Source organism: Lactuca saligna, chromosome 1 (genome assembly GCF_052625555.1).
Source record: "Lactuca saligna cultivar CGN05327 chromosome 1, ASM5262555v1, whole genome shotgun sequence".
NCBI classification, from domain to species: Eukaryota; Viridiplantae; Streptophyta; class Magnoliopsida; order Asterales; family Asteraceae; genus Lactuca; species Lactuca saligna.
The window spans coordinates 147,720,620-147,740,769 of record NC_136417.1 but is presented as its reverse complement, the minus strand read 5'-3'; the positions used below and the strand labels follow the sequence as shown (position 1 = coordinate 147,740,769).

General features: G+C 32.8%; 2 protein-coding genes across 2 annotated transcripts; both read right to left on the bottom strand.

Moving 5' to 3' along the window:
* Window positions 1–347: 347 nt before the first annotated feature.
* Window positions 348–683, bottom strand: LOC145012482 (uncharacterized). The gene has a single exon (XM_078971286.1). The coding sequence runs from the start codon at window positions 681–683 to the stop codon at window positions 348–350; it is 336 nt and encodes a 111-aa protein (XP_078827412.1).
* Window positions 684–12,402: 11,719 nt separating this feature from the next.
* On the bottom strand, window positions 12,403–17,006 carry LOC145045318 (zeatin O-xylosyltransferase-like). Its single transcript, XM_078993659.1, has 2 exons — window positions 16,275–17,006; window positions 12,403–13,906 (listed from the first exon to the last, which is right to left on the bottom strand). Exons 1-2 carry the CDS (start codon window positions 16,348–16,350, stop codon window positions 12,495–12,497), a joined length of 1,488 nt encoding a protein of 495 aa, XP_078849785.1. The 5' UTR covers window positions 16,351–17,006; the 3' UTR covers window positions 12,403–12,494.
* Between the last annotated feature and the right edge of the window lie 3,144 nt (window positions 17,007–20,150).

Genomic DNA, 20,150 nt, shown 5'->3' with positions numbered 1-20,150 from the left:
CCACGACCATGACCAGGTGGACCTCGACCGCGGCTGCCTGTACCTCTACCTGAGTAGTTGTTAAAGGTGTGAGTCTGACCATGTTGACCGGGTGTGGATATTTGAGATGATTGGTCATTAGAAGAAGCAGCGAGGACTGTGTGAGTTTGATTTTGCCAAGCTGTTTGTCGGTGTTGTTCCAATTGCAGCATGCTACGAGCTGTCTCCCATGATGGAGAGCTTTGATTGATATACGCCCCGACGACATCAAATTTTGTTGGTAACCCGCGAACCATCTACAAAACAAGTCTTGCTTCAGTGACAGGATTGTCAACATCTTCCAGTTGGTCTGCTAGATCTTTTAATTATTAATAGTAGGCTTCCATCGATGAACAGGTAGCCAAGGTGAGATTAGAAAATTCTTGCTCAAGAGCAGCAGCACGTGATCCCTTATTGTTAAGAAAGTTTGTTTTAAGTTTGTTCCATGAATCTTGAGTAGTACTGTCGTTTTCCAGAATTCGAACCATGAGTTCATCGGACAACGTACTGTAAATCCATTGCAAGACAAGGGAATCAAGTTCCATCCATTGAAGATAAGTAGGATCAGTTTCCTTTGGTGTTGGGGTGCCATTGATATGATCAAGAACTTTATAAGCTTTGGCATGAAGACGAAACACTTTTGCCCATGAAGAGTATGTGACCATGACACTATCCAGAGTTCGTATCTTGGTTTGGATGTTCGTTACAGTGTATGCGTAGGAATATTAGTCGCTTATATTTTTAGGATATTATATATTTCAATATTGGATTGTTTCCTATTATACCCCCACTATATTTGGGGATCTGTTGTTTGTATTTATCCCTATATAAACAGGGCACTGTTAATCAATTCAAGGGAGAGTCAGATCCTATGTTCGGTGTTAGTTATTAGATTGATGTTTTCTCTCGGGTCTTGTTATTCCACCGCTCTTCTCCCTCCTTTGACATCTTAAAGTTTTGACATATTTCCAAGGGTAGATGTAATCCCCCCTTCCATTTTTTTATCATCTCCTCCTATTGGTTTGAGGTATATATATATATATATATATATATATATATATATATATATATATATATATATATATATATATTATATATATATATATAAAATTTTTAAATATATAATTATACACATATTTTTTAATAAATACTATTACATATAAAAAAATAGTTGTAAATATTTAATCAACGTTGCAATTAAATTGTCAAACAATAAAACTAAAATAATAATTATTATTATACATATATAGCCATTAAAAATAGAATGATAATAATTATTATACATATTTAGCCGTTAAAACTAGAATGATAAAAATGATTGTATATATTTAACCATTCGATATATGGGGTGACCCAATACGGTATATTATTATATAAAAACAAATATATAAAAACCAATTTATAAAAACGACTAAATAATTACAGAAAATTAATAGGGCTATATAAAATATAAGTTATTTCTGAAGGACCAAAAATTAAAGTACCTAAAATAGAAATTACTTATAAAAAAACCACTTTATATATATATATATATATATATATATATATATATATATATATATATATATATATATATATATATATATATATATATATAGGCCTAGGTTATTCTATTCAAAGTAATTATTGTGTTATTGTATGCATAAATGTGGACCAATCATTTTGGTAAATTAAAAAAGTGATTATTGTGTTATTGTATGGATAAATAGGAAACACAAGTTTAATTAATAAAAAGTTTCGAAATTTCAGATATATTTGATTTTCTTAATTTTGAATTTTCATTTTTTAATTAATTAGATTATAATTCTAAAATAATTCTTTTAGAATAATATTCAATGAGAATGTTAGATCATCTATTTTTGATAAAATAAATGTTTTGAATGAATGAATATTTTAAAGACAAACAATAGTTTTGAACCATCAGTTTAAAAATAACTTTAAAACTTCTTAGAGAATAACGAATTCTTGAAACATCAATTGAAGAATAAAAACAAATATTACATTAATTCTTATAAAATACGGGTAACAATTGCTAAAAAATACATTTATTGTTAAAGAATAAAACTAAAAAAACTTTCAAATCGGGAAAGAAAATATCAAAATCTAACAACGACTAATACATTCTAAAAGAATAATGTGGTCCGTTTCAATTTTGTGGTTTGTTCTTCAAGCATCAATTTGTTTGATTCAAACAGAATTGGAATTCGTGATTCCATTCCAACAGAATTAGGGTTGGATCTGAATTGAATATATTGTTGTTGGATTAATTTCATTAGTATTGGGCCATTATTTCGATCATATATTGTTCATGGTCCATCCTTTTTGCCTTAATATAATATCAAGAATTCCTGTTTAGGTCACTTCTTCTGGGTTCGATCTTCCCTGTTTGTCAAAATGAACATCAGTGATTTGTCTGAGGTTATTGCTTGTCAACGATTGTAAATCTATTGATTCCCGTTTCCTTGTATTGTTCATTGTTGGTTGTTTGGGCCATCTATCGTGTTCTTTGTGACCATGTACCGCAATCAACAAAACTTATCTATGATTGTCAAATATATTGCTCATCTGTTCTTAAGTCGATTTATGTGAATAATGCCATTATCGAGATCAATTTTGATTTATCAATTTATTCTATGTTTACAAAAAGTCAATCTGTTCGTTCTTGCTCCAACGTCAATTTTGCTTATAGATTATATCGATTCTGTGAAGTTAAAGACGAATTGGAGTCTCAATGATTTAAAGTTTTTTTGAGATACCAATATATGTTGCGATTCAAGAATACAGATTATGCAGTGTGATGAACAGATGAAGATCGGATGAACAGAACTGGGTTTGGTTTTTTTAATGGTCAAAAACAGAAAAGTCAAAATTAACTGTGATACGGGATGGACTATAAATGAACCACTTACCTGCGAACGTTTGTTGACCTTGATTCACAACGAACCAGTGCTTAGGAGTCGGATTTACCAATGATTCGTATTGGGACATTGATTCGTAGCGAGAGATCAAAGATTCGCAATTGGTTGATTCGCAGCAAAATGACTTGCAATCGAGATTGTGAATGGGTCGGATTCACAGTTGGGACTGGACTCAATTCGCATCTCACAAACGATCCTAGTGTTCAGAACGAAAGTATGATTTGTGGTTGTTGATTTCTTGTATTCGTATGTGTCACCGTTCCAATGAATAAAGGGAAGAAACACAAGTATGTTACCTGATGAAGATGAACGATAGTGGTTGATGGTGTTCGGTGGTGGCTGATGGTGTTGGTCGGCGAACGGGTAAGCTCCAGCCCCTTATCTTCTTAACTCATCGGCATCGGTTAGGTTGAAAAAGAAGGGATGGATCGATGATAAATGTTGAAAAAGAAGGGATGGATCGATGATAAAGAAGCAGTAACTATAGGGATTTAAAGGAAAGCAATCCAATATTTTATGGATTAATTAAATTTTCATTTAATTAACAAAATTAATTAATAGGTAAGATTATATATCCTTATTTAAGTTTTTGAAATAATTGACCCATATTTATGCATACAATAACACAATAATTACTTTAAACATTTGAACCTACCTCTCTCTCTCTATGTATGTATATATATATATATATATATATATATATATATATATATATATATATATATATGCAACAATTATTACTTTTTCAATGAATAGTTTTTTTCTGGAAAATGTTATTTAACTGTTTCGATTGCTACAAATTTTATAACTAATATGTAAGAAAATTTTTATGTCTGACATTTGGACAAACATAATGCGTATATTAAAAAAGAAACAAAATGTAATTGATGTTCATTCTTTAAATATTTTTGTTGATTATTCGTTATCATAATTAGTTTTTTTTATGAAAAGATGAGTGTTTTGTGTATAATAGTTGTTGACATTAAGTTATATATATATATATATATATATATATATATATATATATATATATATATATTAAAAAAGAAAAAAATAATAAATACCAATAAAAAAAAGTATAGTTGATTAGATGTAAAGTGAAAACAAATGTGATGGGGTCACGACCTATTTCCTATCATTCATTTGCAGGCCAGTTAATTTTCGATAAGACCTACGATATGACCCGTGACATGATACAAAATAAATGGTTTAGTATGAGTTTTTTATCTGTCAACTTACAAATCTACCAACTTGTTTATTAAATATGTCATATATATGTTTATCAAAAAATATATGGGTTGATCCGCCAACCCGTTTATAATTTTACTACAAAATTATATATTTTTTAAATGTATTAAGACTTAAATATTATACACTTTATACACTAGGTTAGGATGATATTGACAATTTGACTTGTGCAACATGTTTGTCGTTTGCCGTTTGTATTAATGTTTGAGTGTGAACATATTTGTATGAATGTTTTTAATTTTCATTTGGATGTGTTTGTATCAAAAATTTATTCCTCTTTAATTAACAATTTTATTTATGGAATCTGACCTACGAACCCACAAACTCAAATCTGACACACGAACCCGCCAACCTGTGAACTCGTATAAATAAGTGGATTGATAGGTTAGATGGGTTTATGTTCCAAACCCGCCAATCCAAGACCTGTATAGTTAAATGTGTTGTGTTCGGGTTGGTGTATTTGACTAGCAACCCATCAAGCCGAACACGATACGATTGTCAGGCTTATTCATTTGCGATTAAGTTTTTCATACTTTTTTTTTCTTTTCTATTAGTTATTAATGATAACTATTTATAATTACATAATATTTATTAGGCTTAGATTATCCATGCACCTTAATGAACAATGCTAGATTGAAAAAGTTAACATAACAACTTTTTTAATTAACATCTTATTTTTAACTAGAGGGTTACCCGCGCGTTGTGCTGGGGCAGAATGTGTTTGTTTTCTGAGACAAATAAGGAAGTACGTTGCATAAATTGGTATCCAAATTAAAGTATGTTGCTATTCTGTGTAATTTTCCATCAATCGGATGATGGAAATGTAAGCAGAATTTGATTACTTAATTGGCCCTTGTGGAAGAATTATTTTCTATAATGGTCACTTTTGATAAAAATATTACAGAGTTGGTTCCTATGGTACAAAAACATTACCAAAATGGTCTATTTGTAGAAAAATATTACAAAAATGGTCTATTTACATAAAAAAAATACAGAAATACTCCATGTACACAAAAAATACCACACAAATGACAACTCTGGTAGAGAAACATTACCGAATTTCTCTCTGTGGCATAAAAACATTACAAAATGGTCTTTGTTGCAGAAAATGTTTACATAATTGGTCATTCTGTAGAAAAATCTCACAAAATTGGTCCATGTACTGGAAAAGATTAGAGAATTATATTTTTATATCTTGCACTTAGCTCATTATTGGACTAAATGTAATAAATAGGTATGGTACCTCCACAAAAGCTTCTTTCCAACATCCACGACTCAACTCGAATCAAATTTCTGAATAGGACTATGATATACATTGCAAATTTACCTTTTTGCCATTTTGCAAAACTAAATACTTGCAAAAACTTATCAATAAAAATGATTACTGTTAGAATCCAATCCCTGCAACACATTTTGCTAATCATATATAACTTTGATAGAATTGCATTAAGAAAGTAATTGACATGATTGAAAAATACTAATTTATTAAAGATAATTACCAATTTAGCATACCAAGGGTAGGATAGTCCCTTGAAATTGCAATTGACCTTTAGGGTTCATTTCAGAAAGCAATTGTCTCCTTTAACAGTTACCTAATTTCAACACACAATTGGGCATTCGTTAATTTTAATACATGCTTGCAGACATAGGATAAAGAAATGTACTTTTATTTATTTCTATTACAAAAACAGTAACGTAATTTCCATGCCAACTCCTCATGTTAAAATTGATGAATATTATGGAATTTGGTTTTTTGAATGCAAGGGTAAAATGGTGATTTTTTCTGACTATAACAGTTTATTCAGTCTAGAAAACAACCAAAAACCTTTGGTAACTTTTTAATTTTTTATGTTAGTTTAATTTTTTTACCAGCTATAAAGTTAGTTTAATCATACCGGACTAAATGGGAAAAAAAGAATTATTGTTGAGTGTAAAAAAGAAGACTTGTTACCTGTTGCAAAGTATATTGAGAAAAGAAAAACCAAAATATATTAGCATGCTCCCATAGGTTTGATGATTCCTGCAGACTCCTAAGGTGAATGGATGGTTAATATTTGAACATAAAAAATGTAATAGAAAAAATCAAATGAAGCACCTACCTAAAGATATTATGGAGTAGAAGTATACTTATCTAATTGTTAAGATATAAAAAGCCTTGTCATCCCATCCATTTTAATTTGTCATTGTTTAAGTCACTGAAGTTTTCCTGACACAATTTAAAAAAAAAAAAAAAAAAAAAAAGTCGTTCACAACCCTCATGTTTTTCCTCAAAAAACCATTCCTGCAACAAAACCAATTTCATATGTAAGTAATTTAATTTATAGAATGATTTTGATTAAATCGGATACACCAAAAAAGATAAATCTTGCCTGTTTAATTTTAGACAACTCTGTGAACAAATCATCAGGATTCAATTAAGTGGTGTGTAACACCCCGAGTTCAGAAGTGTAAGTTCAGGGTTCTTAGTGTAAATAAGGAAAGTCGACTCAGCGAGTCTAGTCACGGTTCTGGTCACGTGTTAAGTGTCCAACTCAGCGAGTCGGCGGCTGGACTTAGCGAGTTGGTGCTGAAGGGAGAAAACCCTAATCTGGGGGTTGTGTCCTATATAAAGCACATTATAACCCACATTCAGCCTCTTTGCTACCCATTTGCGATCCAGGACCCTCATCTTGTGTGTGTGACTCCATTGATGAAGAATTAGAGCTTGGAAGAGAAATTTGGTGTAAGAAACTTGGGGATTTGGAGGCCATCATCAAGGGGCTTGGGTAGATCTAGAATCTACTTCTATTTGGGCACATTTCAGGGGTAAGGAACCTCCTCCTTAAGCTATTTCATTATTGATTCATGAATGGTGGATGATTTGGGATTCATTAGCTTGTTTGGGAGCTATCTCGAGTTTGAGGCTTAGATCTGAAGTTTCTACTTCAGATCTAGACTTGTGATGGCCCAAAAGGTCATAAAGTTCCTGTCTAAGAGTTATTGGTGAAGCCCTTTCTCTTTAACCCTATCCCTAGAAGTGTTTTGGGCTTATATCTCCTTGCTTTCACGTAAAGTTTGCAACTTTATGTGAGGGTTAGGCTGTAGAAGAGTGGATCTATGGATTGGAGTCCCTGCATGGCTTGAAAATCCTTTATATGGAATGAGAACTGAAGAGACTCGACGAGTCACATGGGTGTGCTCGACGATTTGTATGATTATGTGCATGGACTCGGCGAGTTGGAAGAACAACTCGGCGAGTCTGTTGAAGATTGCCTTGGACTCGGCGAGTTTGGTCGTGAAATCCTAACCTTTTCTGGTTGAGTTGTGAATCGGTGAGTCGAGGGATGACTCGGTGAGTTGGGCAGGAAGGGACTCAAAGCTTGTTGTACTTGACGAGTCTTGAGGCGACTCGGCGAGTTGAGTCGTGGCATGGAAGTTTCTGAGCATAGGAACTCGACGAGTCAACCCGTTGACTCGGCGAGTAGGGTTAACCAGGAAGGTTGACTTTGACTGAGGACTTTGACTTGGATCAAGGGACGACCAGTTTGACTTCCAAGGGTATTTTGGTAATTATTGGTGTTTATTGGTTTTGGTTATTTGGTAATGATCAGTGGTGGAGTTCGTGCTTGTAATCGGAGCAGCATGGTCTTATTTCTTTAAGTCGGCAGTTGCAGGTGAGTTATCCTCACTATATCGATAGGGTCTAAGGCACCAAGGTCGGCCCTTTATCGGATGGGAATCCAGGTAGTTGTTTGTTATGTTATTGCTTTGTTATGCCTTCATCCTGGTAGTTAGGATGGTATATGTTAGAGACCCGGTTAAGGTCGGTATCCTGGTATATAGGATAATGCTATGTTAGTGACAGGTTAGGTCGATATCCTGGTATATAGGATGATGCTATGTTACTGACAGGTTAGGTCGGTATCCTGGTTAGGATGTTGCTATGGTATGTGATCTGCTAGATCGGTTGATTAGTTGTGAATTGCTATATGATTATGTATTTATATGCACATAGTTATTGAACTGGGGTTGGGTTGAGGCGGGTCCTGCTTTGTGTTGTAGGCCAACATACCTAGGGCGGATCGGTTAGATCGAAGGCCCGACGAGCGATCCAGATGGGCTGAAGGCCCCAAGAGGGCAGACCAGACGTGTCGAGGCTCGGAGAGTGGATCAGACAGACTGAAGGCCCGATGCGGGTGGACCAGTCATAATGTAGACTCAGAGAGTGGACTAAGTGGACTGAAGGCCCGGTGCGGGCAGACTAGTCATACTGTAGACTCGGAGAGAGTGTGGACCGGGTGGACTGAAGGCCTGGTGCAGGCGGACAAGTCACACTGTAAACTCGATACGCATGAGTGTTCTGTTGATGATATGATATGTGTATGGTATTGCGGTTGGTATTTTGGGGGTCACTCACTAAGCTTTCAGATTTACAGTTTCAGTGTATTGTTTCAGGTACTTCAGGAGACCATGGAAAGGCGAAGGCGTGATCGTACCACTCCTCAGTTTTATGTTGATGTTCTAGGATACTCTGATAATAAAAGAATTGAAAACCTTTTTGTAATAACTTAATGAATATAGGTTGTTTTTGAAAAGTTTAAATTGGTTGTAAATTTTCATGGTGTTACATGGTGTGTACACCTGAATATAGAATGAAAATGGAAGTGGTCTTGAAAGTTGATCAAAATGAACATGAGAACATCCGAATAATAGAAAACCCTCTAACATGGAAGCATATTTATTAGTGGTTTTACCAAAACAATAGAAGATGATACCCTTTATGCTTTGTTAACTACATCAGTCACGTAATTACAAAGAATTAGAGGTTTTTACCTTTTCAATTTCATAAACTTTGAAGGAGCATGATGTCTATACTAGATTCTGTTTTAGAAACTGAAACAAGTAAACAAAAGCCAAATTAGAATTCCTTGGGTGATAAAAGTTTATCCACATGTAATGCAAACAATAACAAATCGAACTTACAAAGACTAACCAAGTAAAAAAAACCTACCTGTGTCGATACGTTTTGCATAGTTCAACGGGAATTGCAGGTTTTGGATAGTAGAAGCACAAGTGAAGACCAACCCTGACACCGGCGAGGGGAAATCGACGACCCCACGTTTATTTGAGGGTCGGGAAGTAAGCAATCCGTGTAAATAGAAGACACAGAAGGAGATATCCCAAATCAGTGAAGAGGCACATGGAGAGAAGACGTACACAGTTGTAGAAAGACGGAAAGACGGATGATGTGGCAGATAAGGAATCGTAGGGGTAGCGGACGCCAGTTCCGGTAGATATGAATTTAGGGTTCCCGGAGACTGCAGAGAGCGAGTTGACAAAAGGATAATCTGGAAGAATCGAGATGAGGCGGTGGGTTATTCCGGATGAGGTGGGGGCGGTTACCATGGTTAAGGAAACGGGAAAGAAGCAGAGTCGACGTAAGGAAAAATGTTGAGTGAATTATTTGTTCTCTATCATAGTCGGAAGCAGATAATCTGGTAAATGCGGTGGTTTGGACTTTGGAGGAGCGTAAGAAGTTTAGAAGGAAACAGAAGGTAGAAGTTGACCATCTAACCCCATTTTAAACTTAAAACCATAGGCGGTGGAGAGAGAGGCAGTGAGAGATATGGATGGCAGTGGAAGATAGAAGAAATATCGGTAAAAAGATAAGTAATACAACTGAAGAAAGCAGTGAAGGAAACATGTAAGGATATGGAGTTGAGTAGCAGGTGGGAACAAGACACGTACCATAAAGAATTAAGAAAATGGCATAAATTGCCCAAAGTAAAAAAGGCTCAGCAACAAATCTAAAAAATAACAAACTACCAAAAACAAATAACCGGTTTTGCCAACCCATTAGCTAGTTTATTGCTAAAATTTGGCGCATATATATATATATATATATATATATATATATATATATATATATATATATATATATATATATATATATATATATATATAATTGTTATTTCATATGTCATAATTACTATGATAATAAGATTTATGTTAATTATTATATTATTTTATCAAGTAGTTTTAAAATATCTAATTTTTTTATTTGTTAGAAATTATAAAAATGCACATAATAACAACCATCAAATGTTAATCATGTCTATAAATATATAAATCAATTGTATTGAAAAACATCATCAATAATTATTATTATGTTTATTTGTTTAATTTTAGAAAGTTGTTTATATTCTTATATATGGTTAATGATATATTTTTATATGTAGAATGTGGTATATAAGAAACATTCGTTACGAAAAAAATACCATAATCAAATATGAAATGAATTTATTATGGAAGTTATTAATGTATCTCACATTTAATTATTGTGATAATCTTTTTAATTAATGTATTTCATATTTAATTATGGTAATATTTGTTATAATTAATGTTTTTTATATGTGTCCATAGTGCACATGTTACAAAATCCTTATTTTTATTTGATGTAAATGTTGGAATTAAAAAACATGTTTTAAAATTTTATAGAGGTAACAAAACTATATTAAAAAAAAAGGAAAAAAAAAAAGAAAAAAGAAACAAGAAAGACTGATTTACATGATAACCCTTATAATTTATAATTATATATATGGAAGTTAATAGAATAAGTTTTTTTTAGGGATAATGATTTGATAGGGTAAGATATTTTTTGAAATGTACACATTTAGTCCTTATTCTTTTTTTCTTGTAAAATAAACCATTACATTTTATTTTTTGTAACAATGCAGTCCTTGTGACCAGCTATACCCGGTATACCAGTCACATACGAATTTTATTTTGGGGAAAATGAATTGATAAGGTAAGATACTTTTTGAAATGTACACATTTAATCCTTATTTTTTTTTTTGTAAAATAAACCCTTATACTTTATTAATATGTACACATTAGGTAATTTTCATCGGATTCTATAGGTTTACTGATGTGGAAGCATAAGTGGCACTAAATAACAATTAATTAGCTTGTCACTGGAGGTGGGTGATCCTCCAGCAACAAGAAAAGGGCGGCGACCCTTCTCTTTCTCGTCTCTCTTCCTTCGGGTCGAACAACAACAGACAAACACCCTTTAGCTGTTGTGTTTCTCCTATCTATCTCTATTTGCCTCCATCTTTGAGATATGTTGCCAGAAAAAGAAGAAAGAATCGACGAGGGAGCTACGAGAGCAACTTCTCGCCGCCAACTACAGTCTCTACTTCCTCCTGCCTCCCCCTTCGACCTTGTTGTTTTTGCTATCATTCCTCCTTGCTACCAATGATGGGTAGGAATACACAAAGGGGTCGCCGGAGATCGGGGTTCTCCCTCTTTTTTATGATGAATAAAAGTTGGAAAAATCTCGTTGTGGATATGTGGATGTCACCTGGATATTTCATTTCAACAAAATAAAAGAAATGGATAATGACTTTATAGGGTAAGATACTTTTTGAAATGTACACATTTAGTCCTTATTCTTTTTTTTTTTGTAAAATAAACCCTTCCACGTCAGCAAAACCTGTAGAATCCGGTGAAAATGACCAAATGTGTACATATTAATAAAATATAAGGGTTTATTTTATAAAAAAAAAATAAGGACTAAATGTATACATTTCAAAAAATATATTATCTTATCAAGTTATTATCCCTTTTTTTTATTCAATCCCAAATTCCTCTTTTTATTTCCCCTTTTCATCTTTTTTTTGCTCTTTGTTTTTGTATTTTTTTTTAAATACTTTTAATAAACACATAATATATATATTTTTTTCGGTTGGACTAACCTTGTGTTATTATTTATTTTTGTTATGTTATTTATTTTCATTCTTTTTAAAAAATATAATAATAATATTATTATTATTATATTTTTTCCGTTCAGAGTATTTTTGTGTTATTTTTATTTTCATATAGACTATGAGCGTGCCTCTATTTTTCGTTATGATTATTTCTGTATTGTTTTTTCTGTTCGGACTATTTGTATATTACTTTTTCGTTCGAAGTATTCATATATTATTTTTTTATTCAGATTATAAAGAGACATTTAATTAAATAAAAAAATTTAAAATAATAATAATAATAATAATAATAATAATAATAATAATAATAATAATAATAATAATACAAAATCAAAACAAATAACAATAAAAACAATATATCGAATTAAAAAAATTCATAAAATGATGATAAAAAAAAAAAAAAAAAAGGAAGATATATAAATGAAGTCTATTAAATCACCAATGTTTAAAGGTTGGCAGTGAACAAAATATATCAATCTAAAAAAAAATTATTTAATGAGTCAATACAGATGGATAACTGTAAATAAACTGATTGTAAGAAATTAATAGATATTTTTTGTTATCAACGAAGAATGTAAGATATGAAAGAGTCCATCTCTTTACGACTCGCACCACCTTTCTCCACCGATTTGCTAACCTCGCCGGCCAATTTCTCTACTCTCCGCCGCATCTCCTCTCCTTCCTTGGAAACCAGTAGCGTCTTAACAGCGTCTTCCACCACGTCCGCCGTCACCAACTCCTTTCTACGCTCCCAATCCTTCATCGCCACACCAATTCCAAGAACCTCCGTCATCAAAAACCCATTTCTTGGCTGATCAGAATGCATAGGCCACGTGGCCATTGGAACTCCCATGGATATGCTCTCAATGCTCGAATTCCAACCACAGTGAGTCATGAACCCACCGGTGGCAACATGACCCAGAATCTCCAACTGCGGTGCCCACCGCCGCTCCACCACTCCCCTCCCCTTCACTCTCTCTTCAAACCCCTCCGGCAACTCCACCAATCCATGCTCTTCGACACCCATATCTACAGGTCGAACCACCCAAATGAACCTTTCACCGCTTCTTTCCAACCCGACGGCCAGTTCTCTGATTTGGTCGGCTGTAAAGGTGGTCGTCGTCCCAAAAGATACATAGATAACGGAATTAGCAGGTTGCTTATCTAGCCATTGCAAGCATTCATGGCGATTTTTTGAAGCTTTCACGTTTACCATATCGAGTACTGGATTAAATGGTCCGACAGCCCATATCTTCGTTTTCCCGGAGATCTCTTCCCTCTCTAGATATTCGATGAATTTGCCTTCGATCACTCTCGATGAATCGTATAATTCTCCTACGTGAAAGTTGAGGTGGGGTTGTTGAAGCATCACGAAATTCAGAAACTCCGGGCTGGATATTCCATCGCGAGAAGGGAGCCGATTCATCAGATCCAGGTCAACCGGGAATGGTCCGCCGGTTTTCTCCCAGTGGGTGGAGGCTCGGTAGAACGCCGGCGGCGGCTGGAAGACGTAAGTCTCAGCGTTGGGTATCGACTTCACGTCTTGAACGACGTAAGACATGAGAACGTCGTGGATGACGGCGACTCTTTTAACTATTTGTGAGAGAGAACGTATGAGGTCGGCGACAGGGTGGCGGAGATGGAGGGTGGAGTCGAAGGAGGGTTGAAGGTGGGTAGGGAAAGGGATGGAAGTGTGTGGAGGAGGGGTGGTGAAGGGAGGGGTTGGGAATGCATGGAAGTGGATGTCGGTGGAAACGTCGTCGGAAAGTTGGTCGAAACTATGGTGGCGGGAGCGGACTTGGCCAATGTGATGAGTGGTGCTGACGACGTGCACGGGGATGTTGTAGGCGGAGATGAGACGGGAGAGGTGGAGGAGCTGGTTCAGGTGACCTTGTGCCACGAACGGCACCATTACTACTACAACCTCGGCCGCCGGGAAGGCTGCAACCTGTATGTGGTTGTCGCCGGACATATCTGGATTTGGTTAAAAGGCGATACAAATTATGAAATTAAAATAGCGCAGATATACCATATATGAGCAAATATTGAGCATGATTTTTGTTATATTTTTAATCTGATCACAAAGTAAAATTATTATATTTAACTAATTAATTAATGATCGATGACAAGATATTAATTAATTGAAGCAAATAAAATATACCAGTGAGAATCTTGAGCAGTCTATCCCCACTATGAAATAAGATATAAAATAAGATAAATTAAGTTAGCTCCTATCTTTTATATTTATAGTTATTCCTATTTCAGTTTAATTATATTTGATATATTCTTAATATATCAAATAAGATAAATTAAGTTAGCTCCTATCTTTTATATTTATAGTTATTCCTATTTCAGTTTAATTATATTTGATATATTCTTAATATAGTTTTAACTGGTTAGTTAAGAAAATATGGAATTATGATACTTATAATAATTTTATTAGGTAGGAATATTTATAGACAATTTAATTTCTCATAAAATAAAAAACCCAAAGCATATTTATCTAGATAAACTAATATGATGCAAAGGTTTAAGTTTAAACAAGTATATGGAGTATTAATTAATTTAAAGTTTGAAGTCGAAATCGAATATTAAACAATTAATTTTGTTATTAAATTTTATTTAAGTTGTAAAATCACTAATATGTTTGATTAAAGTGATATTTATAGGTTCAGTAGCGACTTTTAAAAAGAAAAAAATAATAAGTTTAATGATCTTTTACGGTTTAAATAAATCTTAATCACTATCATAAATATAAAAGATTTAAAGTTTTTTTCTTTTCAAATATACAATTTTAAAATCTATAAAATAGATAATGGTTTATTTCTATTTTTACTTCCTATATATATATATATATATATATATATATATATATATATATATATATATATATATATATATATATATATATATATATATATATATATATATATATATATATATATTAAAGTTCAAAGAAAACATTTTTTAATTTGAAGGGTTAATACCTTAAAAACCATTATTTATACATCCTCGTTTCGATTTAACCCCAAATTTATTTTTTGTTCTTCATTTGCCATTATATTTTAGAAAACATTTCATTTTTGGACCTTTGACCGGTCATCAACAGGTAATGATGACGTGTCAGTTTTTGTATTTTTTTGTTTGCATTTGGCCCCAACATTTACGTATAAGTTTGTGTTTAACCCCAATATTTTTTGTTCTCTATTTGCCATTATTTTTTAGACAAAATTTCGTTTTAGCTATTGGTCAGTCACGAATAGATATTTTAAAACGTAAGAGTTGAAACTACGACTTCTCATTGAGGGTGAGACGTGTTACCTAGTAAGCCAATAACTTTTTTTTTGCATTATCAATATTTGTTGTATTTAATCTACACATGTATTTTAAAATGAAGGAAAAATATATAGTGTAAGTCTTGAATCTGTAACATCTAATAAACAATATGACATGCTAATCTTTAAGCTAATCAAAATTGTTAATTCATTCGTAATTCATCTAAAAACAATTGGTTATGTTTACCGACATATTTGTTAAGAAACCATATATTTCTAAAGAGTAAAAAATGTGTCTTCTCTTTAAGGGACGAGGTGTCTTACATGTTTACATTAAATTCAATACAACAAACATTGATAATACAAAAAAAGAATCATTAACTTACCATCTAACACGCCTCGTCCCTTAAAGAGAAGGCACATTTTTTACTCTTTAGAAATATATGGTTTCTTAACAAATATGTCGGTAAATATAACCAATTGTTTATAGATGAATTACGAATGGATTAACAATTTTGATTAGCTTAAAGATTAGCATGTCATATTGTTTATTAGATGTTACAGATTCAAGACTTACACTAGATATTTTTCCTTCATTTTAAAATACATGTGTAGATTAAATACAACAAACACTGATAATACAAAAAAAAAGTTATTGGCTTACTAGGTAACACGCCTCACCCTCAATGACAAGTCGTAGTTTCAACCCTTACGTTTTAAAATATCTATTCATGACTGACCAATGGCTAAAACGAAATTTTGTCTAAAAAATAATGGCAAATGGGGAACAAAAAATATTGGGGTTAAACGCAAACTTATACGTAAATGTTGGGGCCAAATGCAAACAAAAAAATATAAAAACTGACACGTCATCATTACCTGTTGATGACCGGTCAAGGGTCCGAAAATGAAACGTTTTCTAAAATATAATGGCAAATGAAGAACAAAAAATAAATTTGGGATTAAATCGAAACGAGGATGTATAAATAATGGTTTTTAAGGTATTAACCCTAATTTGAAAACAAATGAGAATAAAATTCAACCAATACTCGGAATCCACTTCTTACTTGTTCGACACCTCTCTCTGCCTCTCACAGTCAGAAACCACTTGCTTTGTATTTTTTCCTTCCGAATTATCACCATATCTCGTTTCTCCGCCCACAAGTTCTGGTTTCACCGGATCTGAAGCAGAATGCCACCGAATATGCTTGTTCACCACCTCTCGACGTCAAAAATGACCTTCATCTACCTTTCATCCTACCGAACCATCACCAGATCTGGTTTAGCAGCTCTCGTTTAGGAATATATGGAGTAGAAGTTTAATAGATTTGGTCCCCTTTCTCGTTTTAACCTTTTACAACCACAAAAAATCAATAATTGAGGCCTACTTTTTCTTTTTTGATTCACATATGTGATGGCGATCTGATAATGGTGGTGACCGGTTGAAGAGGACGATGATAATCCGGTCTGCAACATAAGAAGACAATGGTGGTCCGGTGATGATAAGCTGATCTTCAGTGTAACTTCGGATCTTTAACGTATCTACAACTTCCTGTATTGGCGTTCTCACCACCTTATATCTCTAATGTCGTTCCACTTTATTGTTTTCCAGTTTAAAATTGAGAAAAATTAAGGAAGAGATAGTAATTAATCAAGGACGATAAGCACAGATTACGTGTAAACGGGGGAAAACAGGTAGTCCACAAATATCTGATGGCATTAGAGGAGGTCTAGTGTGGTGGTTGTACTCCTTGCTTAATATCTTGTACGACAACATTTTATGTCACTTCTCCCAAACAGGACTCAACGAGATGATAATGTAAGCCCTATTTTTTTTAATTCTCAACCTCTTAGTTTTATGAATTCTGCTTGATTAATTGGATTAATTAGTTGGGTTCAAAATTTTTAAACAATTTACCAAGTCACAAATTTAACAATAAACCTGATATATATTATCTTTAATATTTGTTAAGAGATGTATTTTCCTAGTATAACATATAATATTTGGTTTTATTTTAAGATCATGACACTAAATTCTAACTAATATTTAAAAAATTATCGTTTTATTGGTGATTATTGAATATTGAAGATTGTTATATAATTTTATATGATGTATATCATTTATTTTTTCTTTGACAGTTTATGTGATAAAAAGTTAAGGTAAAAAAAATGATTTTATGATTATTTATCATATATGATTAATACGTAAAATAAATAAAATTATAAAAATACCAAAAACTTGTATTTTCATTAACAGCATCATATCAATGTTAATAACCATTTATAGAAAATTAAAATTATAAAATTTACTATATTAAAGAAAATCAATAAAAATCGCATTCTAAAATTATATGTTCAATATTCATTAACGAATCGAGGGAAAAAATTAATTATATGTTATTAAATACTTGTACTTATTTTGCTTACCTATACAAGTATAATTATTAAATTGAGAAAGCAAAAATAAATTTGGTCCTCATAAATCGTATGTGATTATATACATATAATCACACACAATTAAATACATGATAACAACTATTGAATGGAAAATGCGAAAACGAATCGTCTCCATATAAATCATATATGATTAGATACATATAATCACATGTGACTATATAGACGAAAACAAATATTGAATAAAGAACACGAAAATAAATATTTTCCACATATATCAAATGTGATTAAAATACATGTGATCACATATTATTAAATAAACGAGAACAACTATTGAATCAAAAAGACTAAAAGAAATTGTTTATGTAAATCATATGTGATTAAATACATATAATCACATGTGATTATATGTATCTACTCACATATGATTTATGTGGACAAGTTTCATTTCCGCATCTCGGCTTAATAGTTAATATATTTAATCACATGTGATTATACGTATCTAATCACATATGATTTATATGGACAATATTCATATTACGTGTTCGATTCAGTATTATCATGTATCCAATCCCATGTGATTATATGTATATAAACACATATGATTTATGTGCACAATATTTGTTTATGTGTTATTGATTCAAAAGTTGTTCTTTGACCACATAAATCATATGTGATTAAATACATATAATCATATGTGATTATACGTATTTAATTATATATGATTTATGTGATTAGATACTGTAAAGTCCAAAATGTGTTTATGTATCAATCAGATCCGCTTGATGGTGCGGAATCCCAATCAATCGGATGTTGCCAGATCAAAATAGAGAAGAAGGAGAAGAAGAGTAAGATGAATCTAATATATTGATGATATGAATGAATATCCTTACAATAGATTCAGACACACTCCCTTCTTCTCTCTAGTTTCTCTCTCTATCACACCTTGAGTTTCACACACGTAAGCTCCTTTCCTAGTCATACACTCCTCACCCACTTAACAACTATTTATATGGTGCACATGAGTCGTGAAAGGTTCACGGCTGTAAACACCCACGTGGTCCGTGAACACAAATGCAAACACATATGACATTACATGCAAAATACATTATCCTACAAAAGTAAAGTATATACCATAATTTAGACCCAACAATCTCCCCATTGGTTTATAACTTTCTTTTCTAATTGACCCAACAAGCTCCTCCTAAAAAGTAGATGGCTTTTCTTGTCAATCTTCATTTGGAGCTTGACTTCAGCGTTTATCTTTGATTTCTTCACAGCTTCAAGATGAACTTGATGAATTTTCATTAAATGACTTCATATTGAGCGCTTGGGCTTTTCTTGAAAATTTGACTCTTAACGCACATTGGGTGAGGAGGCTTCTTGAAGAGATTCTTGAAAATTGGTGCTTTCAACTTGAGAATTTTCAAAGAGAATATCAGAGAGAACTAATCTTCTGGATCACTTCAGCAGGTTCATAGATAGCAGCAGACTGATTGAGGAGGCTTCAATGCAATCCGTCACATAATCTTCAATTACAGCTTCCCCTTGCTTCTAGGGTTGAAAGATTGAATGTTGAAAGAATAGTCTTCATTTCTTGCTCCTTCGAATAAGAATTCTTCGATGATCTCGGATGAAGCTTCGGCTCAAAAAATCTCATTACAGTCTCCATGAGTCTCATCTACATCTGAATTCACTTTTCAAGACAAAACAAATCTAAAAGAAAACTTAGCACACAATATTTTTGGATGTTTTACATTTTCTAAAAAAATAGAAACAAAAATATTTTTGGAAATTTGATTTTCTTGAACAAGAAATAAAACAGAAATAACACTATTTTTGGATTTTTAATTTTTTGATTTTTGTTTAATTTTTAATTCTCCCCTTAAATTTATGCATAGAGGAAAACTATGAACAAATTTAACAAACACAAAAATATTTGTGATCAAAGTTGTCAGGCAATCCAATAAACAAAAATATTTGGGATCAAAATATTTGGTCCGGTCAACGTCCTCAGCATCAACAGAAATTCATATTGTCTGGTTGTGATCGATGATTTCTCATGGTTCACCTGGGTCTTCTTTTTATCTAACAAGGTTGGGGTTGTTGACCTGATTAAGAAGTTTATTGTGATGATAGAGAACCAGACTAATCACCGGGTGAAAGCGCTCAGAACTGACAATGGGATGGAATTCAAAAATGTTGTTCTCGATCATTTTTGTGTGGAAAAAGGGATAGTGCATCAATACAGTGTCGTTTGCACACCGCAACAAAATGGTGTTGCTGAGCGGCGTAATCGAACATTGCAAGACGCTGCAAGGACAATGTTATGTAACCCCAAACTACCGGTTTTGTTTTGGGCCGAGGCGATCAACATGGCGTGTGATGTTCAAAATCGTGTTCTGATCAACAAAGCTTAGATGAAGACTCCATACGAAATTCTCTACGGTCACAAGCCATCTGTTAGTCACTTCCATATCTTAGGTTGTCCTTGCACCCTTCTTCATCTGGAATCCAACCCCAAATTCAACGCCAAAGCTGATGATTGT

Excerpts from the sequence above, each read along its gene's own strand:
- LOC145012482 (XM_078971286.1), bottom strand. The coding sequence starts at position 683 with ATGGTCACATACTCTTCATGGGCAAAAGTGTTTCGTCTTCATGCCAAA.
- LOC145045318 (XM_078993659.1), bottom strand. The coding sequence starts at position 16,350 with ATGGTGATAATTCGGAAGGAAAAAATACAAAGCAAGTGGTTTCTGACT. Across the intron at positions 13,907-16,274 it reads CAGAGAGAGGTGTCGAACAA|ATATGTCCGGCGACAACCAC; the intron begins GTAAGAAGTGGA and ends AACCAAATCCAG.